At 35.9% G+C, this 20,090-nt stretch overlaps 2 protein-coding genes across 3 annotated transcripts in view; one reads left to right on the forward strand and one right to left on the reverse strand.

Annotated features, from left to right (window-relative positions):
• Nucleotides 1-9,672, reverse strand: part of LOC309475658 (CD48 antigen-like) — a 91,477-nt gene extending 81,805 nt beyond the window's left edge. Inside the window, exons 1-5 of one of the 2 annotated variants that reach the window (XR_014197747.1) lie at nt 9,471-9,672; nt 9,041-9,349; nt 8,577-8,909; nt 6,807-7,109; nt 6,550-6,685 (exon numbers count right to left, since the gene is read on the reverse strand). Coding sequence is in view for 1 of the 2 variants with exons in the window: in XM_082138561.1 (XP_081994687.1) it covers nt 6,507-6,685; nt 6,807-7,109; nt 9,041-9,349; nt 9,471-9,513 (834 nt within the window). In the remaining variant the exon portion in view is untranslated. Of the gene's footprint in view, nt 1-6,453; nt 6,686-6,806; nt 7,110-8,576; nt 8,910-9,040; nt 9,350-9,470 lie in introns of those variants that run through there. The other variant, XM_082138561.1, reaches the window with a different exon arrangement.
• The window catches only part of LOC309475595 (uncharacterized protein), a 374,444-nt gene that overhangs the window by 342,799 nt on the left and 11,555 nt on the right, over nt 1-20,090 (forward strand). Inside the window, exons 11-12 of the mRNA XM_082138428.1 lie at nt 18,549-18,857; nt 19,363-19,487. Coding sequence (XP_081994554.1) covers nt 18,549-18,857; nt 19,363-19,487 — 434 coding nt within the window. The remainder of the gene's footprint in view (nt 1-18,548; nt 18,858-19,362; nt 19,488-20,090) is intronic.

Here is a 20,090-nt window from a genome sequence, read left to right on the forward strand (position 1 = left end):
CAGTTCAAATGCGGCTTGAATGTAGAGCGCGCGCGCCCATTGAAACATGTAGAAGTCACGCAGCATTTGCATACATTTAGATTGATGGAGTGAATTATTTGATAATCAGCTAAAATATCCTGAAACCTGATACATTATTAAGTGGATAGTAGGCCTGTGGGCATTGCAAACTGTAAATGGAATGAGAATATGAAAGCATTGAAAATGTAAAACAATGTTTGAAGTCATTTATAGGCTATATAATAGGCTACATATAAATAGGCCTACCTTTAGAAATGGTAAACGTGGTGTAGAAACAAAATAGCAAAAACTACATGATATTTATGAACATAAATGTAACACGAGGAACAATTAAGCTTCATGTTCTAAGTATTTTTAAATGTATTTTAAATATACAAAATGTATTTCAATATTTTTAACAGTGCTTCACATATATGTGAATATATTAATATGCAGTTATTAATAGGCTATTTAAGTGCTGTTGTTTTTATCGGGGTCTACGGTGTTTAAACTACTGTGATGTTTACTGTTTTTATGGATGCATTATAGACATATTTAATGTAGGCTAATTGTTAACAAATGTTCAGAAATAGGTGTAATAATATTCAGCACAAGCGTTTTCCAACTAGATATGAACCACTAGGGTGCACTTTTTGCTGGATTTATGCCAAATCATGTAGGTATGGTTTGCGAACGTATAGGTGCTTACAAATAATGTATTCCTGGGATGTGCAGTGACACGTAACTTTGAAACTATTTCTACAATCTATTTCTTCACTTGCTACAATAGACTTTAATTGTATTTATGCTATATTAGGGCTATATGTGGTCTTGGGCTAAATAAACAAAGCCAAATTTTCAACATATTTTTTTGGGGCTAAAATTGGACCAAATCAGACGGACCAAAGTCACCAAACAAAGCCAAATTTTCAACGTCTATGTTTGGGCTAAATTTGGACCAAACCAGACGGACCAAACAAAGCCCAATTTTCAACATCTATGTTTGGGCTAAATTTGGACCAAACCAGACGGACCAAACAAAGCCCAATTTTCAACGTCTATGTTTGGGCTAAATTTGGACCAAATCAGACGGACCAAACAAAGCCCAATTTTCAACGTCTATGTTTGGGCTAAATTTGGACCAAACCAGACGGACCAAACAAAGCCCAATTTTCAACGTCTATGTTTGGGCTAAATTTGGACCAAATCAGACGGACCAAACAAAGCCCAATTTTCAACGTCTATGTTTGGGCTAAATTTGGACCAAATCAGACGGACCAAACAAAGCCCAATTTTCAATGTCTATGTTTGGGCTAAATTTGGACCAAACCAGACGGACCAAACAAAGCCCAATTTTCAACGTCTATTTTTGGGCTAAATGAAGACTATGACGGGCCGACTTGATTTAGCCCAAAAAACAACGTCTTAATGACGACTGGTGCTGGGTGGGAAATGCTTCTCCTACCTGTCTCAGAGGTCCACATTCAACTCTCCCGACAACAGTGACCAGCAAACAGCACTAGCTGCCAGTGGCTAGCAGCTTCGGCGAGACTTTTACGAGCTGCAACACAGCTGGCCGTAACTCAATCAAACAGCAACAGGGCACATGGATGACATCACGTCCCCGAACGATGACGCATGCCAAAGAGCAGGTAAGCCGGGCTCTTATTTCCACCAGACGCTGGGCCATTGGCCACGCATTAAACAATTACGAGTGGGAGGGGCGATAGACCGTCCTGCTACAGATGGAAAAAAAATTGTGGAGTACTGAGTTATTTAAATTGATATGTCACGAGAGAAAAATGCATTCATGTATCAAGATGGGCATGTGACACACTGCCACATCAAAAAGAAAAGGACAGAATAATGAATAAAAAGGACAAAAACAATGTTTGTGATATCTGTCTCAAAACAGTTAGCTTATCAGGCGGGCGGAGTCGTCGGTAACTTAACGTTAACCGCAGTGAACTAACTGGCACTGGAACGCGCGCCAGAGCGCAGGACGAATTGGTCCAACGCCGGAAAAATGGCCTCCTCAGCCACAGCATTCCAGACCTTGCTCTGATCTTGATCTTTAGGCTAAGAATATTACACTAGGAGTGTGTTATATTTGGCTTATTTTATGTTTCTTTATTAAACTTTTAATCCTGATTATGGATGAATTCATTTTACCCTCCATTTATTATTTGATTGTCTGCGGTTAAGAAATAACATTTGATTTAATCATCTGACTGGATCTCCTCCTTGCATCAAATGGTAAACAATTATACATTTACATAATTTAACATAGTTTGTGTGTACCTAAACTAGTTGATGGAGACCAGTCAGTATAATGACCGCATTTCTCTTGAACGTGACAATATCGGACACCTTGGGAGTGAGAACAGGTTGAATTTTTAAAGTGGGAAATATGGGAACAAACCAACGCTATCTCACGACCAATTCGTACGAATTCGTACGAATGATAAAAAGTTGGCTAATTCGTACTAATTCGTACGACCTCACTCGTACGAATTTGTACGATTTGTCTAAACCCACGTGATGGGTAGGTTCTCTGTACGGATCCAGTAGCTATACTTAGGTAAAGTTGGTTTTATATTCGTCTCAATAACAAGCGCAATAAAGCACATTTTTGCAAAATAAAAGCAGCTACATGATCTTTAGGACAAAGATGGTGAACTACAACACTCTCCACAATCGATCAAAATGGGCAAATATTGTTTTAATGGCATACAAATTCAGTTGAACATTCAATGTGTGTGGTAAAGAAGATAGGGACCATCTAAAAAGTTCTATTTTTTTTTCCATTGCGTGCAAACAGACAACTACATTTTTGCAAAGTACAGATGTACCAGCAAATCTCTCTCACATTATGTGTTCTAATGCTATTGATTGTACTTTAGCAACAATAAAAAGTGCATTATAATGATTGTATTTAGGAAACCTGCCTCACTGTACATAATGTACATAAATATTTTTAGAATAAAATTACATTAATTCACCAAAGGGATTTTTTACTATCCGAAGGTTGTAGCATGTTCCTAGTGACCACACTGACTTACTACAGGTGAAATTTGGACTAAAACTCCCTTACTGTACGTACAGTTGACAAATATGTTTTTTTTTAAATACTGTAATTCACCCTTAGTATTTTTTCGTGTTCCAAAGGGTGTAGTGCTTTCCTACGGACCAGACTGACTTACTACAGGTGAAATTTTGACAATACCTCCCTTACTGTACAATTATCAAACATGTTTATGTACTGAGCATATTATTACATTATGTTTATTACGTTTATGAAATAAATTGTAAATCACCTATAGTGTTTTTTTAATATATCCCAAAGGTTGTAGTGCTTTCCTAATGACCAGACTGACTTACTACAGGTGAAATTTTGACTATAACTCCCTTACTGTACGTACAATTATCAAATAAGTTTATGAAAAAATTACTGTAATTCACCTAAAGTATTTTGTCATGTTCCAAAGGCTGTAGTGCTTTCCTAGTGACCAGACTGACTTACTACACGTGAAATTTTGACAATACCTTCCTTACTGTACGTACAATAATCAAATATGTTTATGAAAAAATTACTGTTATTCCCCTAAAGTATTTTGTCATGTCCCAAAGGCTGTAGTGCTTTCCTAGTGACCAAACTGACTTACTACAGGTGAAATTTTGACAATACCTAATAATACTGTTTTACATAATAATATAATACTGTAATTTTTTTTGTTTAAGGTTGTAGTACATTAATAGGGGCTACATTATTATTAACAGTAGTGACTGAACCTGTATGCATTGGTGCAGCAAATCTGACAGATAATGAACAGCAAGATCATGGAGGCATTCAAGATACTGTACAGTGCACTGTTTTATTTCTATTATCTTTCTAATTGTTCATGGAATACCACTGGGATTATACATAAAAGTTGTAATTAATTCCTCGTGGTTAGAGTAATATTTCAATTTCACCTCTTCAAAATTTTGCTGTTGTTGATCCTCTCTTGGTTTAAGTTGTTCTGACATTCGGACCCTGAATTTAGGCACGTCGTGACCTTCCACACTTGTAGTGATTGTAATGAATAGTAATTGGACCAATTTTTGAGTCTGTAGGAACAACTCTATAGCGCCACCACCAGTTCAAAAATGCAACATTAAAAGGGTTATAGCTTTTGAACCCTTTGATGTAGATGTGAATGTAAATAGATGTAAAATTAAACTTAGTACACCTGATTCCACTCATTATGGTAATCACAATCAATATCTTACAATAAGACTCTGCCCATTACATTAGTGGCCATTTTGAAAAGTACAGTGTTCAATTTTTTGTGCTACTCCTCATTCAAATTTTGTTCAATTTTTCTGAAAATTGTCTCAGATGATCTTTGGACCGAGCCACACAGAAGTGACTGAACAGATTTTTGATTTTTGCTACCGTTCCCAATATATTTTTCTCCAAATTTGACCTGTATTTGTTGCCTTATGGTAGTTAGCTTAGCATGATAATTGGTAGCATGAACCATGAACCATTCCGGTTGTGGGTTTGAATGCTGTGTGGCACATTCCCAGATCGCAAGAGGTATTGTGGCCTTAAGTAGTGGAAAAGTTGCTTCTGTTCCAGACATGGTGTCTATATGTGAACGAACTCGATAAATACAACATGCAGCAAATTTATACAAAAAAATATTCATTTTGAATTGCTTCTCACTTGAACTATTGGACCTTCTTCATCTTACCAAAAACACAACTTCCCAGTGGCGCAATGATATGAGTGACAGGTATCTGACCCAGAGATAATGGGTTCGAGCCCCACGTGGCATGTTTTTAAAAAATTGTGTGTAATGTTGTGTCATGTCGATTCCTTTATTATTCAACGTTGTACTAATCTTTCTTCCTCTTGGATTAATGTATGTCTTGTTCATTCTATGTTCATTCTCATCTGAACTTCTGTTCATTTTGAGTTCATTTTCACCTATACTTCTAAACCAGCTCTTTTTTCTTCAATGTCTGCTGTTTTTACTATTCCTGCTCTTGCTGCTGCTTCAGGGGCTTGGCCCCGTATCGCTGCTTGCAGCTATATTTCCACTTGTTCCTTAACCTGTAACCAAGAATACTAACACACACAGACACAGTTTCTTCAAGATTGGATTTGGTGAGGAGGAGAGTCTTCTCAAAACATTAAGATAACATGTTCTTTCTCTCAAGGAGAGGATACTTTAAATCTAACTGTAAAGTAAAGACTTTAACTAAGAAATGGTCTCTCAACTATAGCTTTCAATGACTCCTGAGACCATTGCTATCAGGGTAGCCTAGAAAAGCAGATGGATGTAGTGACACCTGTTAAAGAAGTCATCTTCATCATTTCATCTCTGGAAGTCAGGCTAAATGAGCAAGCACTGTTACTGCATTCCTGGCATGGGCCAGACCCTTACGTTACACCTCAGATATCAAATACTATCACTAGGAAAGCACTACACCCTTTGGAACATGAAAAAAATACTTTAGGTGAATTACAGTATTTTTTTCTTAAACTTATTTGTTTATTGTACGTACAGTAAAGGAGGTATTGTCAAAATTTCACCTGTAGTAAGTCAGTCTGGTCAATAGGAAAGCACTACCTTTGGAACATGAAAAAAAATCCCTTTGGTGAATTACTGTAACTTTTACATAAAACATATTTGTGTACTGTATGTACAGTAGCCTACACAAAAGTACACTAAAGCAGTCTAGGTGAATACGCAGCAAATATCAAACCTGAAACTATTTTTACCCTGGTTGGCAACATTTTTTTTTGTTTTTACTTGATATGTTCATGATCTGTCCACGTATGTGGTACTGAGGTCCTACATGATCAAGTCTGCAACTTGGGTAAAGTTGGTTTTATATTTGCATATTCGCGGAGTTCCGCGTTCAATATCTCGTGAGCTGAATATTGTTGCTACACAAATAGCATTGTTTTAATATTTAAATCTTCCTCAAAACGAGCTTTCCTTCGGGTTTGCACTTTGCAGATGGTCCCTTCTTAGCAGCCTGCGCATAGAGATAATGTATTTTGTCCAGTGCGAAGGAAAGATCGTTTTGAGGAAAATTATGTTGTAGCTTCTGGTGTTTTATCTGTAGTTATATGTGATAGGTGTTTTCTGTAGCAACAACGTTTAGTTCACGAGTTATTGAACGCGGAAGTCCGCGAATGTGCGAATATCGAATATAAAACCAACTTTACCTAAGTTAGCTATAGAGCTCCAAGTGAACTTAATTTCTAATTTGACCAAAGAAAACACTAAATTACTTTGTTCATTTTTACAATTTAAAAAAATTTAATCATACACAAAATCTGGAATCAGTATTTTATTTTAAGCACAGCAAGCATAGCCTACAGTTCTATTCCAATTTTGGTATATTGAACATAGCATTTAAAAAACACTGCATCCATTCTTTTTTTATTTTTGTCATCATGCAAAATGAAAAATGTAACAAAAAAAATAAAAAGTAAAAAAGACTGCTTATTCTTGTTTTAGAGTATCAGATCCATCTTTGTGGGTCTGATGTCTCTCCAGTTCAACTCTTCTTAATCTGATGTCATAAACCAGCACAATAAATGCAGCCGCAGCGGCCACGCCCACCAGAGCAGTGACGACCAATCGGATCACAGCTTCAGTGCTTTCACAACAACTGACTTCATCTGAAGAAAGAAATTAAGCAAAAAAAAAAAAAAAAATTGACTCAGTAAATATAGACTTATGTACCGAAAACTGACAGAGACTGGTTCAGTAAAAAAAATGATAACATCACCGCTAACGTACCTGAACACAACTGACAGAGATCGGTAATGCAGACGTGTTTGGTCTGGTTGCTGAGAGGATTGTTCACCACACATCTGTAAGTGTTGTTATCCTGATATTCCACCTCCAGAGGAAGAGAGAGACTGATGCTGAGATCAGACACACTTGTGCTGGACAATAAACTGGTTCCTTTGTACCAGGAGAGATTAACCCTGATCACATCCATCACTGAACACCGCAGCACACATGTTGGGTTTGATGAACTTTCTGATGATGATGAACACTGTGAAATGACACTGCTGATGACAGGAATGGGTACTGGAGCTGCAAAACATGAAATAAAATGAAATGCAGGGGTATTCATACTATGCAGGGGTAACTAAATATTCCTAGAGCCTCACAAAACAGCACATCTTCATTCCTCATCAGCTGCTTATAGTTCTCCATGACCAGGGTGTTTAAAAAAAGTCCAGAAGTATCCAGTTTCAGACTAGCAGTTTTAGGCCAGCAGCCACAGGCCGGAAGTGAGTTGCGAGGCTTAAACTGCCTTTATAGAGTAGCGCTACTTACACACGTAATTTTGTTTTATTAGATGAGCTATTTTCACATTTTGAATGGATTGATGTCTACAATAACGACATTAGCCTACTTTTAAATAAGACACGATTGCTTTGTGTGAGGAACAGATTGAATTTAGGCTTTTACACATCAGTTATGATAAACGGAAGTTCAAGCATGTTCGCTTGTTGCAGTACTACTATATAGTACGAATTTGTGAAGTATGAATCATTCAGCGCGTGTCCGAGTGAAGACTGTGCGTGAGCCACAAGAGAACACAGCCACTGATCGCAGCAGCAATAAAGAGCACTTCGATCACGTGATTTCAAAAACAACACATTTCAGCGCTAGATCACCTCTTATTTAACAAACGAACGAAATGAATGCTCTGCTAGGTAACTGGATATGTTTTATTTATTTGTATGTACATTCGTGCCGCGAGATGTTTCAAGAGTCGTGGGGACAATATCGACCTGGTATCGTACTGGAAAAATAACTATTTAATATTACAGCATAACTGCCCATTTTCCCTAAATTGAAGTGAGATTACATTTTTAAACATTGCCTAATTTTTTATTTGCCTCATTTTCATATATTTTTGTTGTTGTTGCCTAATTATAAATGATCCAACAAAATGGGCCTAGAGAGCAATAGAGTATGTTTTAGCATAGTTATTATTTTACTGTAAAAAGTAAAAACATACACCCTTCACTCTACAGTTGTTTGAACGACTGTAAAAGATGCACCTTCAAAAGTAAAAAGGCAATTAAGCTGAGTGTATTTTGGAAATTACAGCTTTTGGTTTTTTTTACCAGTCAAAACTAATTTTAGTAGCCACAGCACTCGAAACGACAGGTCCGATCAGATTGTAATACATATCACCACTAGACTAGTGTGAGACTGTGAAGGGTGGACCTCAGTTCTTCTAGATCCGGGGGCAAGAAAAGCTTTTTAAAGTTAAATGCATTAATCTTAACTTTGAGAGTTCAGAAATATAAGAGCTCAAACTCATGTTCAGCGGGCAGCCTATGACTATAAATCTAACTTGCATCGCATAACTGGCCCCAGGGCCTTAACAAGTCATAATCCGTCCCTGAGTAGAGCTGAGCATCTTTCTGTATTTGATAACTCTGTCATAAACAATAATAGATAGTATACCGGTTTTAAGCAGATGAACACCTAATTCATAAATTAGTTAACCACATCATGACAGAAATATTACAGACATCTCACCGTATTCTTCATCATGCTTCCAGCCTGAGGCTGGTGCTGTGGGTCTGCAGCTGGATACAACTGATACAGTTCCTGCGGTGCAACTGCAAGCATGCCAAAAAGCGGGTAGCCTACTCCCGCCAATAGTTGTAGGAATTATAAAAACGTTCGTCCAGTGCGAAAGACCCTTGTGTTTCCAAGCGAGACAATGACTGTAGGTTAATTCAAGAGTTCATTACGCGAAGCTTTTCAATACGGTGTACGTTGTGGCCATCTGGTGGTCAAATAATGAATATCACCGTCGTGTTTGCCAAATTAAAATGAAAGAATTGTTTAAGTACAGGTAGCTACAGCCTGAAAAGTATGTAGATGTAAATGTCTAATTAAAAAAAAAAAAAAAATCTTGATTTTTTTTTTGTTTGACAACGATTTAGTGCCATTTACAATATGAAAAGAACATTAGGCTATATTAATATTACACCTACCATAAACAGTAACACTGAACGTCTTTATTAACTCCTTGTTGTTTCTAATAGTTCTACATTTATAGACTCCACTGTCAGTGGTTCTGGTGTCGTTGATGGTGAGAGATCCGTTTCTCTCCAGCTTCAGTCTGTCTTTGAATCTCTCATCATCATACTTTGGATTGCCCTCAATTGTGTAAGCTATACGACTGTTGTCAAACCTCCAAACGATCTCATCCGTCAACTGTACTTCAGAAACATTCGAGTCCAGAGTGACAGAGTCTCCCAGCATTACTGACTGAACTTCATGTGATTCAACCTGAAAAACACCTGCAGATCGAGATTACACGGCTTAAATATTTAAATCATGTAAATCTCATTACCGTTGTGTTTAGTTTGTAATTAGGCTACGTGATAACACTATTGTCATGAAAATAGATTTATAACTTACCAACCAGACACAACAAAATGAGCAAAACAAATGTGCTAATCATTTTCGTAGGTTCTCATATTGTCACATTACAAGTCCGACAATGTGATATTATTTTATAATTAATAAGTTCATAAATATATATATATATATATTTGTTTTTGTTAAGCTGATATCAGAACCGTCTCACACTACAGCACTCTGCACGCCACCGTTAAGTGCGCGCCGCGCGCCTGTGGTCGTGAACTAGGGTGCAACACGTGGTGACGTAGGCATCTGCTCAACCAATGAGAATTTTAGAGAGGCTGGGCGGTCCGGTTCTTCTTAAAGAAATCCACCCAGTTCATTGAACTTCCTTTAGTTAACAAGTAGGTTAATAAACCTGACACTGTAAATAAACTTTGCATCCAACTGTAGAAGCTGGTAATACAGGACACTTTAGATATAATTAAATATCTATAATTATTCATAATTAGTAGCTATAATAAAAATATAAAGCAAAAACCTGTGGAACAATTCTAGTTTTCCAAAAAGTAAGCTGTTGATGATCATCTGGTGGTTCCACATCATTCCCATGTTTCTTTTGTTTTTTGAAGGGAAGTCATACCATGAGGTTCATAGATGAAGAAGACACCCTTCATACACACTAAATATGCAAACCCACACATCCTGTGAAAATTCACAAATGTGCTATCATGTGAGGTCTTTTTCAGTTCTTCATTTTACTTCTAATTTCACACTTTTTTTTATCCCTTTAGGTTCTAATAGTCAAAAATAGACCTGCAGCCTAATCATGTTTAGAGTTGTTTTAAATGAGAACTCCGGTAAATTTTAACATTGAGCTCATTTTTTTGTAAATTTGGAGTGCTAGGAGAACAACGACAAAAATCGGTGTTGCCTACACCATGTTATCCTCTTTTTAAAATTTGCACTCTGTTGACTTCAATGGGGCATATTTTAAACCTGCTTTTACCCTCTTAACATCCTTGATGTGTCATTACAAGTGCCCAGCCAATGTGAGTGATTCCTTTAGAGTTAACACGGGTGAATCTGACTGCAGTAGATGTGAAAGATATGAAGAAAAATGAAGTTAATTCGGCCAGCACTCATACCTGTATTTACATCCTGTTTTCGGTTGAAGTCCAAAGTAGTCGATTGTCGAGTTCACGTGCATATGTTTAGTTACCTATGATCACGCGCGTGAACTCGACAATCGCAGGTTTAAAATATGCCCCATTGAAGTCAACAGAGTGCAAATTTTAAAAAAGAGGATAACACGGTGTAGGCAACACCGATTTTTGTTGTTGTTCTCTGTATTGACAGCACTCCAAATTTACAAAAAAATGAGCTCAATGTTAAAATTGACCGGAGTTCTCCTTTAAGATAAAGATTGTGTACCCATTGGATGTAAATAATCTTAAACGGATATCTGTTCTCCGATCTAAAGCTAGTGTTTGCAGATGGTCTCAGTTCTTGTGGTTTATTTTCAGCATCTTCTCTTCTCTGAGGTTATAGGCCCTATCTCGAGAATAACAGAGATACCCTCATTTCCAAACCTCACAAAAGAAGAGCAATGAACGAGGAACTATCTTGACTCAAGTTTACACTTTAATTCTGTTTGTGTGGTTATGTTCTCTTCTCATTTCATATTACTGACTGACTTAAAAACTTTAGTTTTGTCATTTTGAGTTCTCAGAGACCACATAGATGTTTGACAGTAGATCTGTCTCAGTAGACACAAACTGACCCTTAATGTTCTTGGTATTTAATTGCCTTTTACTAGTATTGAAATCATCACTTTGTTGTGACATTCTGCATGATTTTACTTCCATCCAGCCATCAATTCTCCATAACGCTCCTACAGGGTCACATTAGGGTATATGCAGCATATTGGGCCGTTTAGGCAGAGGAAACACCCTGGACAAGTGACCAGTCCATAGCAGGGATATTTTTTTCTTGTTTATGAGAATTAAAGTGCTAAACTAAATATAGGCCTAAAAAATATTTCAAGAAAACTGAGCATGATTTGTAACTTAATTTATTGTGGGACACCACTTTTGTGTAGGCCTATTTGTAGTGTATTGTTATGTCTTATTAGGTTAAAATGTCTTTCAAAGCCCTTGCATTTAGACATACTATCATCAGTGACAGATGTTGACCTCACAACTGCAGTAATGCTCACCAAAGCAGAGGCGACCGCTTTCTTTCTTTTTTTTCCGCGTTGAAATAATATGACGTAACTCACGCTTTCGCAGAAATCACGTGACCCGGTCGGTTTGCTACGAGCCCATCATCATCCTGCACAACTTCCATCATTACGTTTGGATGTGGCCAGAAGCGACATCAGTATGAGGAACCTTTACTTCTTTTTGGGAGCTTTATTGCTCGTGGACGGTGAGTCACATTTATTTTCATTAATTCAACACTTTCGGTTTCAATATAAACCGGAAACAGAAAATGCGCATATTTGCTCTTGTCATCTAATTTGCTTGTAGCCTATCACCTTTGTTTCTTAAAAAAACTGTTATAACTTTTCTACAAATAGATGTTGTGATAAATCATAGTGTGAAAGTGACAACGCTATTATAAGGGTATTTTGGGGGTTAGTTTGTTCGTGCGTGTGTGTGTTTGTTTGGTAGTGAACACAAGAGGGCGCCGACTGACGACTTGTAATATTCTGCAAAACACTTTATTTTTTATTTTTGTGTGAATAATAATAATAACAACAACAACAATAAGCTCATAAATATTGGCTACTGTTTTTGTGGAATACAAAATAAAAATCACAAGTAAATCGGCATACAGTGTCTCTTTCCTGTCGGTCGGTTATGGGTGCGGCTCAGAATCGACCAACAGCAGGTGCACATTAATAACTTCTTATCATTTATCCAGTCAGATATCCCTGAAACATATATTAATATGGATTACTTTAAAAAAAAAAAGTTTTCTTTGTTAATTTGAGGTATACTGTGCCACTCTAACCTAATCTACACCAGAAATAGAAAACTAGTTGCATTTCTTCATTAAGCTCATAATTGTCACTCTGTTGTTTCAGCCTGATCCTGTAACCGCTGGGGTTGGTTTGAATTATTGTGCTAAGTTTTCCTTTCTAAATATTATGGAATACAAACTCCACCTTTATTTCAGATAAAATATTTTGATGTAAACAAATGGTAACATTTTTGGATATATATTATATGAATAATGCTATTCCAGTAAAAGGAACATTTAACATTTTAACAATAACAATTTATTTTGGTTAATAGCATTTTTCTTAATTTTTGAATCCAGTGCTTCCAGCCCAGGCTGCACTTTTAATTTTATTTAGTTTGTGTGTTTTTGTGTTTTGTTTGAGTGTTGCATGTGATCTTCCACATACAGCCAAATACTTTTTACAATTTGTGTTTTATGTTGAAATCACAAGTCACGTCATGTTTCGTTTTCAGGAGACACAACACTGATGTAAGTGTGAATGTGTAACTGGGGCTCGTTCTTCGTACGTCGCTAACTCAGTTAGCTGGATTTGATTGTTGACGATTTGGCATGATCTTGGATTGTTTGGTTCTTCGACGCTCATCCTGGACTTGCTGTCATAGCAACAGGTGCGCAAACTTGAACCTGCTCGGGAGCAGGCTTATTTCATGTAAACAGGATTAGATCCCGGCTTCATAAGCGGAGCTGATACGGGAAGTCCAGCGCAGCGCGATAGTGCACTTTCTGAGATTGAATTTTTTTTCTCGTGACTCGTGAGATTGTCGTTTACATTATTAATTTGATGGAAACGCACATTATTTTCGACTTGTCGGAGTCGGGCTTTAACTACAGCACAAACTGTTTGCATTGCCCCTATGATTATTTGCGAGTGGCTCTTTCCTTTACACTATTGGAGCAGAGAACTTGATGGAAAGTGCTGTCTGTCGTGTCATTCGGAGTTTACCTGGCGCTTTTAGGTTTAAAAAACAGTTTTAGGTTTTTAAGACCCAATGTTGTAAAGCAGTTTTTTTAAAGCAGTTTTTTTTTTTTTTTTTTTTGGCTATCATTTTTTATGAAGATCATGCAATCATGACCATGCCGATTACAGTATGTCACTCAGGCTTCACTAACGTGATTGGTACCATAGACTATAGGCTTCCATAGACTGCCATCAAGGCCTCAATGAAGGGGATTATGTGAACAGAAAGGGGGTTCACAATGTAAATGTGCAGCCCATACTATTGGGATTCTTAATATTCCAGATTAATAATATTATATCAAATAAAAAAAGTCAGTTGACTAAAATCTTCCATATCACAAATGTGAAAGCAAAATGGCCAGGATCTGTGCATGACTTAAGAATTTTCAGAGATTCACATTTATGCACATTATTTGAAAGTGGTAAGGAAAGTTCCACAATTAAATATCAAGCTCACTGTATTACATACACTTATGCTGATCCTAACAGAACTGCATTTCTTCATAGGTGATTATGACATGTTCCTGCTTGCAGACAGGTGTTTTATGACCCCATTCCCTGACCCAAACCAGTTACAATGCAGTAGCCAGGACAAGGGCACACAATGAAATGAACTTTGGCTAACTAAAGGGAAGATTTCAGTGTCTGATAAGTCTGAGGTTTGCACACCTGACAGGGCCTGTGACATTGCTGCATGTGCCATATTACACAACATTGCCCCCCCAAAAAAAACAAAAAAACTTTTCATTATAATATAATGAAAAGTTTAATAAAAGACCAATATACTTAGTTCCTTGAGTTTTATTTCAATTGTTCTTTGTAAAGAAAAGCCAGTGTTCAAGTGCCTGCAACAAGAGATATTAGACACATGCCTCATGCAACAAATAAAAAGGAAAAGTTGGCTATACACTGCCCACCTGTAGGCCTATGTCTCCTCTGTCTGTGCAGACTCTTCTGTAGGCCTTTCTGTAGATGTGGAATCCTGCAACTTATATTGCTGCCATAAAGCATACAAGTATAAATTAAGTAAAGTTATTTATGCACTTGCAGGTAGGCTAGTTCCTCCATATGACAGTTATCTGAGAGGGTTTATTCACTGTCCAGTGCAATGGAAACAAATGGACATTACAAAGTCTTATACTTTCTTTCCTTTGGAAAGTTATAAAAAAAAATGTCCACTTACTGCACATATTTCAGCCACCACTTTCTTGGGAACAGATACAAGTGTTGGTGTATTATGTAAAAGTGCACAAAAGAGGAAAACACAATGTCATTATATGAACTACACTCTGGAAAAATATTTTTACATTAATATAAGTTTATTAGTTTTCACTTTCACAAGTCAAAGCAATTCAGCATTACTCAAGATTTAACAGTTGAAATGACTATACAGCCTTAATTTAATGCAGCAAAAATTATTTTACAGTGTAGGCTACTAAGATCTTTTCTTCTTTTTTTTTTTTTTGCTCAGCCTTTTTCTTGGTTGCTTTTATAAACAGCCAACCATTTATTTAACAGTGTCTTTTATAAAAGAGACTATAATATAACAAAAAAATTACCATTATGTAGAATATTTTTGTACTTCACTTTTGTTTGTTCCCATGTTCTAGTGTGGTGACTCTGACATTACAATGAACAAAGTAATTATGCAATTATTCAAATACAAAAATATAGGCTAATAAGTGATAAAAAAACATCTAACATGGACACTTCTAACGGATTTAAATTGTCTGCTACTTTTTGCCAGCCCTCTCTCCTGGCTTTTGCAGACTTTGAGGTGTTCCCTGGCGTTTTGCATTAAAACATTAAAATTCCGAATAAACTTCGACTATTAGTTCTTGCTCTGCTGCGGAGAAAAACTGTGCGCGCTCTTTGGCCATGCTGAACAGCCAATAGCAGCGTTGCTGATCAATGTTTCTACTATCGATACATGTCCCCTTTTAACCCAGCGCATGAACGCGCAATTATCTCAGATAACTCAATCCAGCGATACTAATCCTATCCGGCAAGTGTGTTCGAAGAACCGAGTTAGCCAGATCATGATTAGCACGATGATATTATCTTGGATGTGTCATTTGATCTCGGATGTAATAAGCAACGTACGAAGAACGAGCCCCTGGTCTGTTGTCTGCGTTGTGTTTTGGGTGGTATGAGAAGAACAAGACAGCATTTGCAGTTTCACCGATCTTTTATTCCTGATATAAAACAAATGTAATCAGCCTCTTAGTGAGATTCGCCCTCGCTTTATCTCTATAAAACAAATGTGATGTAAACTCGTCACATGTGCTCTCATTTCACTTTTAGGCCCAGATGCAAAAATATACTTTAAATGGGATGAAATGACAAAAATAACCACACAGATAGATAAAATAATATTATACACATAAATTAGAGTGAAAATATAGGCATAAAAGCAACAATTAAAATTAGGATTAAAAAAGATTATCAGAGCCCAAAATAACCTCACCTCTCAATGCATCACCAAAGCAAAGAGGAAGAGGAGGGGACAGAACAGGAAATTGTATTGACTCATGACATCACATCAATTAAAGGGAAAGGTACTCATTTCACTTAGGCAGTCATATCAGGTGCATGTAAACGAACAATTTTGTGAGAATTCTAATAAACTATACATACATTTAACAGTACACTTTCTGTACCTGTTTCAAATGGATGTAGGCTACATTTAAAACAATATCCTCACATGAGGCTAGTGTATAAAATGTAAACTGTGGTTTTATGGTAAACGGTTATTTGAAATTGGTATTGGGGAAATGAACTAAGTCGGCAAAAGCCAGTTTCAAACTATATCTACAAAACTAAATAACAGCAGAGTCACACACAGCAGTGATACAGACTCAGTTCTGGATTCTCCATCTCTATGTTTCTGCCATATAAAGAGCACTTCAGTACAATAATGAAAAATCACTGTGTAACAGGATAAATTCACTCTAACATTTGCTGCACTGCAAAAATAACAGGATTGATCAAGAATGAACATCTTTTATTTTTGTTTCCCCCACCAGGTGTGTTTGCTGTTGAGAAAGTGTATGTGACAGTGTCAGTGATGGAGGGAGATTCTGTCACTCTAAAACCTCAAACTGAAATACCAGAAGATGATTCAGCTCAGTGGAAGTTTGGTGATAAAATCATGGCAACAAAAAAAGCAGCTGGACGCTTCTCTAAATCTAATGCTGCTGATGAGAGATTCAATGGCAGACTGAATGTGGACAAACGGACTGGATCTCTGACCATCACAAACACCAGAACTAACCATACTGGACTCTATACACTACAGATCTCGAGCAGAACTGAGACATACAACATATTCAATGTTACTGTCATCGGTGAGTAACTCAAGTCTTACAATCTGATAACTGGATTCAAATCTAGATTAATTTTCTTAGAACAGTTTAGATGATGTGGAATAATCAGAGGTTTATTCTTCAAAATCTTTTGTTGTTTTTGTGAATGAAAAAAAAACAGCTATGAGTGTAAGTTAAGAGAATAATGTGTAAAAAGTGAAATATATATAAAAAAGAATCATGGTTCTTGTCATTTTCATGAAAAAATAAGGTGATAATTACATATGTAAATGTAATTAAAAATAGTAGGCCTATGTATATTTTATAAAGATAATTGTGGTTCAGTGTTGTATAGAACATATGGAGAACATTTCACTAATACAACCAAGAGTTGTATAATTTTTAAATAATTTTTTAAAGGAATAAATGCTACCTATATATTTAAGAGAAGTAGTTCAATATGGGTTTTATTTTGAGACATCATTGTTTTTACATGCTTTGAAATGAAGTGTTATTGTATGTGTTTTTGAGTGAAGGGAAACATCTGTTAATGTGTAATGATCAGTTATGTTTGACATTTGAAAGAGTTTCTATTATGTTGAAGTTTTGATCATTACCATTGTGCAGAAGAGAGCTTATGGTTAGTTTGTGAATAACTGCATGTACTGTACAATATGGAGAATGTTGCTTTGTACATCGAGCAATAGCTTTGCTAATGCCAGGGCAGTAACACGTTTGTTTCTATAGCATTCTATACCATCATTTTGTTAAGTACATAGTAGCACATGACAGTTTTTACAGTGTAAAGGAAATATTATCTATAGACAGAACTGGATCATTGATGCTCCAAAGTTTACAGTAAAGAGGAATCAGAGGCCAGTTGTTCAAATGTCTGTCGGACTGGATCAAATCTTGAAAATGGGTTGTTCAAAATAAAAAAAGGATTCTGAAATCAGATTAGATCACAAAATCCATTGGTTTTGTTCTGGATCAAATCATCAGTTTGTGTTGTTCAACATTTTTTGTAAGATTGGGACACCTTTGATCCAAAAAATCAGGATTACTGATCCCAGCAGAAGGGTGGATTTCAGGAACAAAAATATAATAACTTTAAAACTGGTCAAAAAATACAACATTTGTATCATAATACACACACACATAAACATTTTTTATTTTGTTCTTGATTAGTTTAGCTGTTAAAGAAATAAATTAGAAGTAGATATTAGACATATTAAGCCTTTCGGTAGCCTTCATTAAAGTAAAAAAGAGATTTTGGCTCCATAAAATAATCCCAAAACAGTTGTAAATATCAAACAAAAATATTATATTTAATTTAACGTGTTTTTTGACTGTTTGTAAACTTCATTGGCACTATAAGAGATGAACCAGTCAAAAGTTCTTTGTGATCAAACACAGTTTACAAACAGTCAAAAAATCTAGTTAAATTAAATATAATATTTTTGTTTGATATTTACAGCTGTTTGGGGATTATTTTATGGCGCTAACATTTCTTGATCCTAAGAGCATCTTTAGCTTCAGGCACCATCTGTACAAAGAGTCACGTTACATTAAATATAGTGCAGAATCTGAATGCATTTTACATCATAAAACACATTATTTTTGCAGTGTCTCAATCCAAGTTTGCATGCAACATAAGAGGTCATTTAAAAAGAGAAAAACAGTTGCGATAGTCAGGGGAAAAAAAGAAGAAACTTATTTACAGTAATAAAGAAAAAGAATCTGAGGCACTTTCCATTGTGGTCTTAGACTTTTAAATCTATACACTATTTGCAGCTTTATAAGCTTGATCTCTGATTTAAACTGTTTCTGTTTGTTCTTTAGGTGCGTCTGGTGTTGATACAAATGGAGTGAAGTCAGTGTCAGTGATGGTGGGAGATACTGTCCCTCTATTTGATGGTGTTACTAAAATACAGAAAAATGATCAGGTACAGTTGATGTTTGGAAATTCAGGCACACTCATTGCTGAATTAAACAGCCCTTCACACTCAAGCTGGATAGACATTCGTATGGATGATGAAACTGGAAAACTCGACATCATAAACACCCAAAGCAATCAGTCTGGAGATTATGAAGTGAAGATCAACACCAGCAGTTGGATCTTACACAGGAAATTCCATATTAATATTACTGGTGAGTAAATACAACTTTTGTTATAAGATTGTATTAGATTCTATAATTATCTATAATCAAATTATTATTTTTGCCTGATCAGTCTAATTAATATAATTCTGAGCCGTGCAGCGCCCCCTGGAGGAAGAACAACATTGTGTCCCATAAATACATGACCAAAGAAATAATCACATTAGGCTCCAAATTAAGGAGTTTTTTTTTTTTAACAGAATTTTCTTTTTTTTACTCAAATGTATCATTTTATATGAATTATTAGTATAAATTGTATGTGTATGATACATGTGGGCAATTATATTCCGACAATTAATATCCCATAAATTATTTCTAAACTTATATATAAATGCATGATTAAATTATTTAAAATAAATTCAGTTGCTTTTATATAGTCAGATTTTCAGTGTGATCACTGATTTCTAGACCTTACTGTATACTACTTACAGCATTATAAGAATAATCTCTGTTTTACACTGTTCCTGTTTATTCTCTGTGTTTGTTACTGTGACAGATGTTGTGGAGTCAGTATCAGGGAAGGAGGGAGATAGTATTACTCTACACACTGGTGTTACTAAAATACAGAGAGATGATCGGATAGTGTGGAAGTTTGAAGATCAAGACATCCCCATTCCACGCTTAACCTGTTAACAGTCGCCCCCACTAGTTGAGCTCAAATCCAAACATGACATATATAAACTAAAACAGACACAGTTCATAAACACTCTGGACTACAGGCATAACTGAGGACTCTTGAGAAAGATGAGAGTTTTGGGTTTCTTATTCAAGTATAAGAATCAATTAGTCATTATAGACTAAAAGTGAGAGATGCTTAAATATTTTGGAAAGTAATAATACATTTGTTTTAATAAAATATACTTAAAACTAAATGTATGAAAATGTGCCATAAGCAACTCAAAAATTGAATTAAGTCAAAGCCACAGGTCTGAATAAGTTATAATTCAAATTTAATTATAAAGCCACTAAAAATAAGGTTCATGAAACATTTTCTTCTTATAGAAAGTGAATATTAAAAAGGGCACTTGGAGACTCCAAAATGGCAACTGGTAATTAATTTGAGGTAAAAATTCAATATAACATTATATACAACTAATCATAATTGTTTTATCTGTAAATTCTGAATATTTAAACTGTTTCATTTTTCTGAAACAGTCATGCTTTGAAGGTACAATGGCAAAAGTTACAGACATGACTAGATGTTTATGGTGGCAGTGCTTTAGT

The sequence above is a fragment of the Leuciscus leuciscus genome, assembly GCF_965113295.1.
Source record: "Leuciscus leuciscus genome assembly, chromosome: 15".
NCBI classification, from domain to species: Eukaryota; Metazoa; Chordata; class Actinopteri; order Cypriniformes; family Leuciscidae; genus Leuciscus; species Leuciscus leuciscus.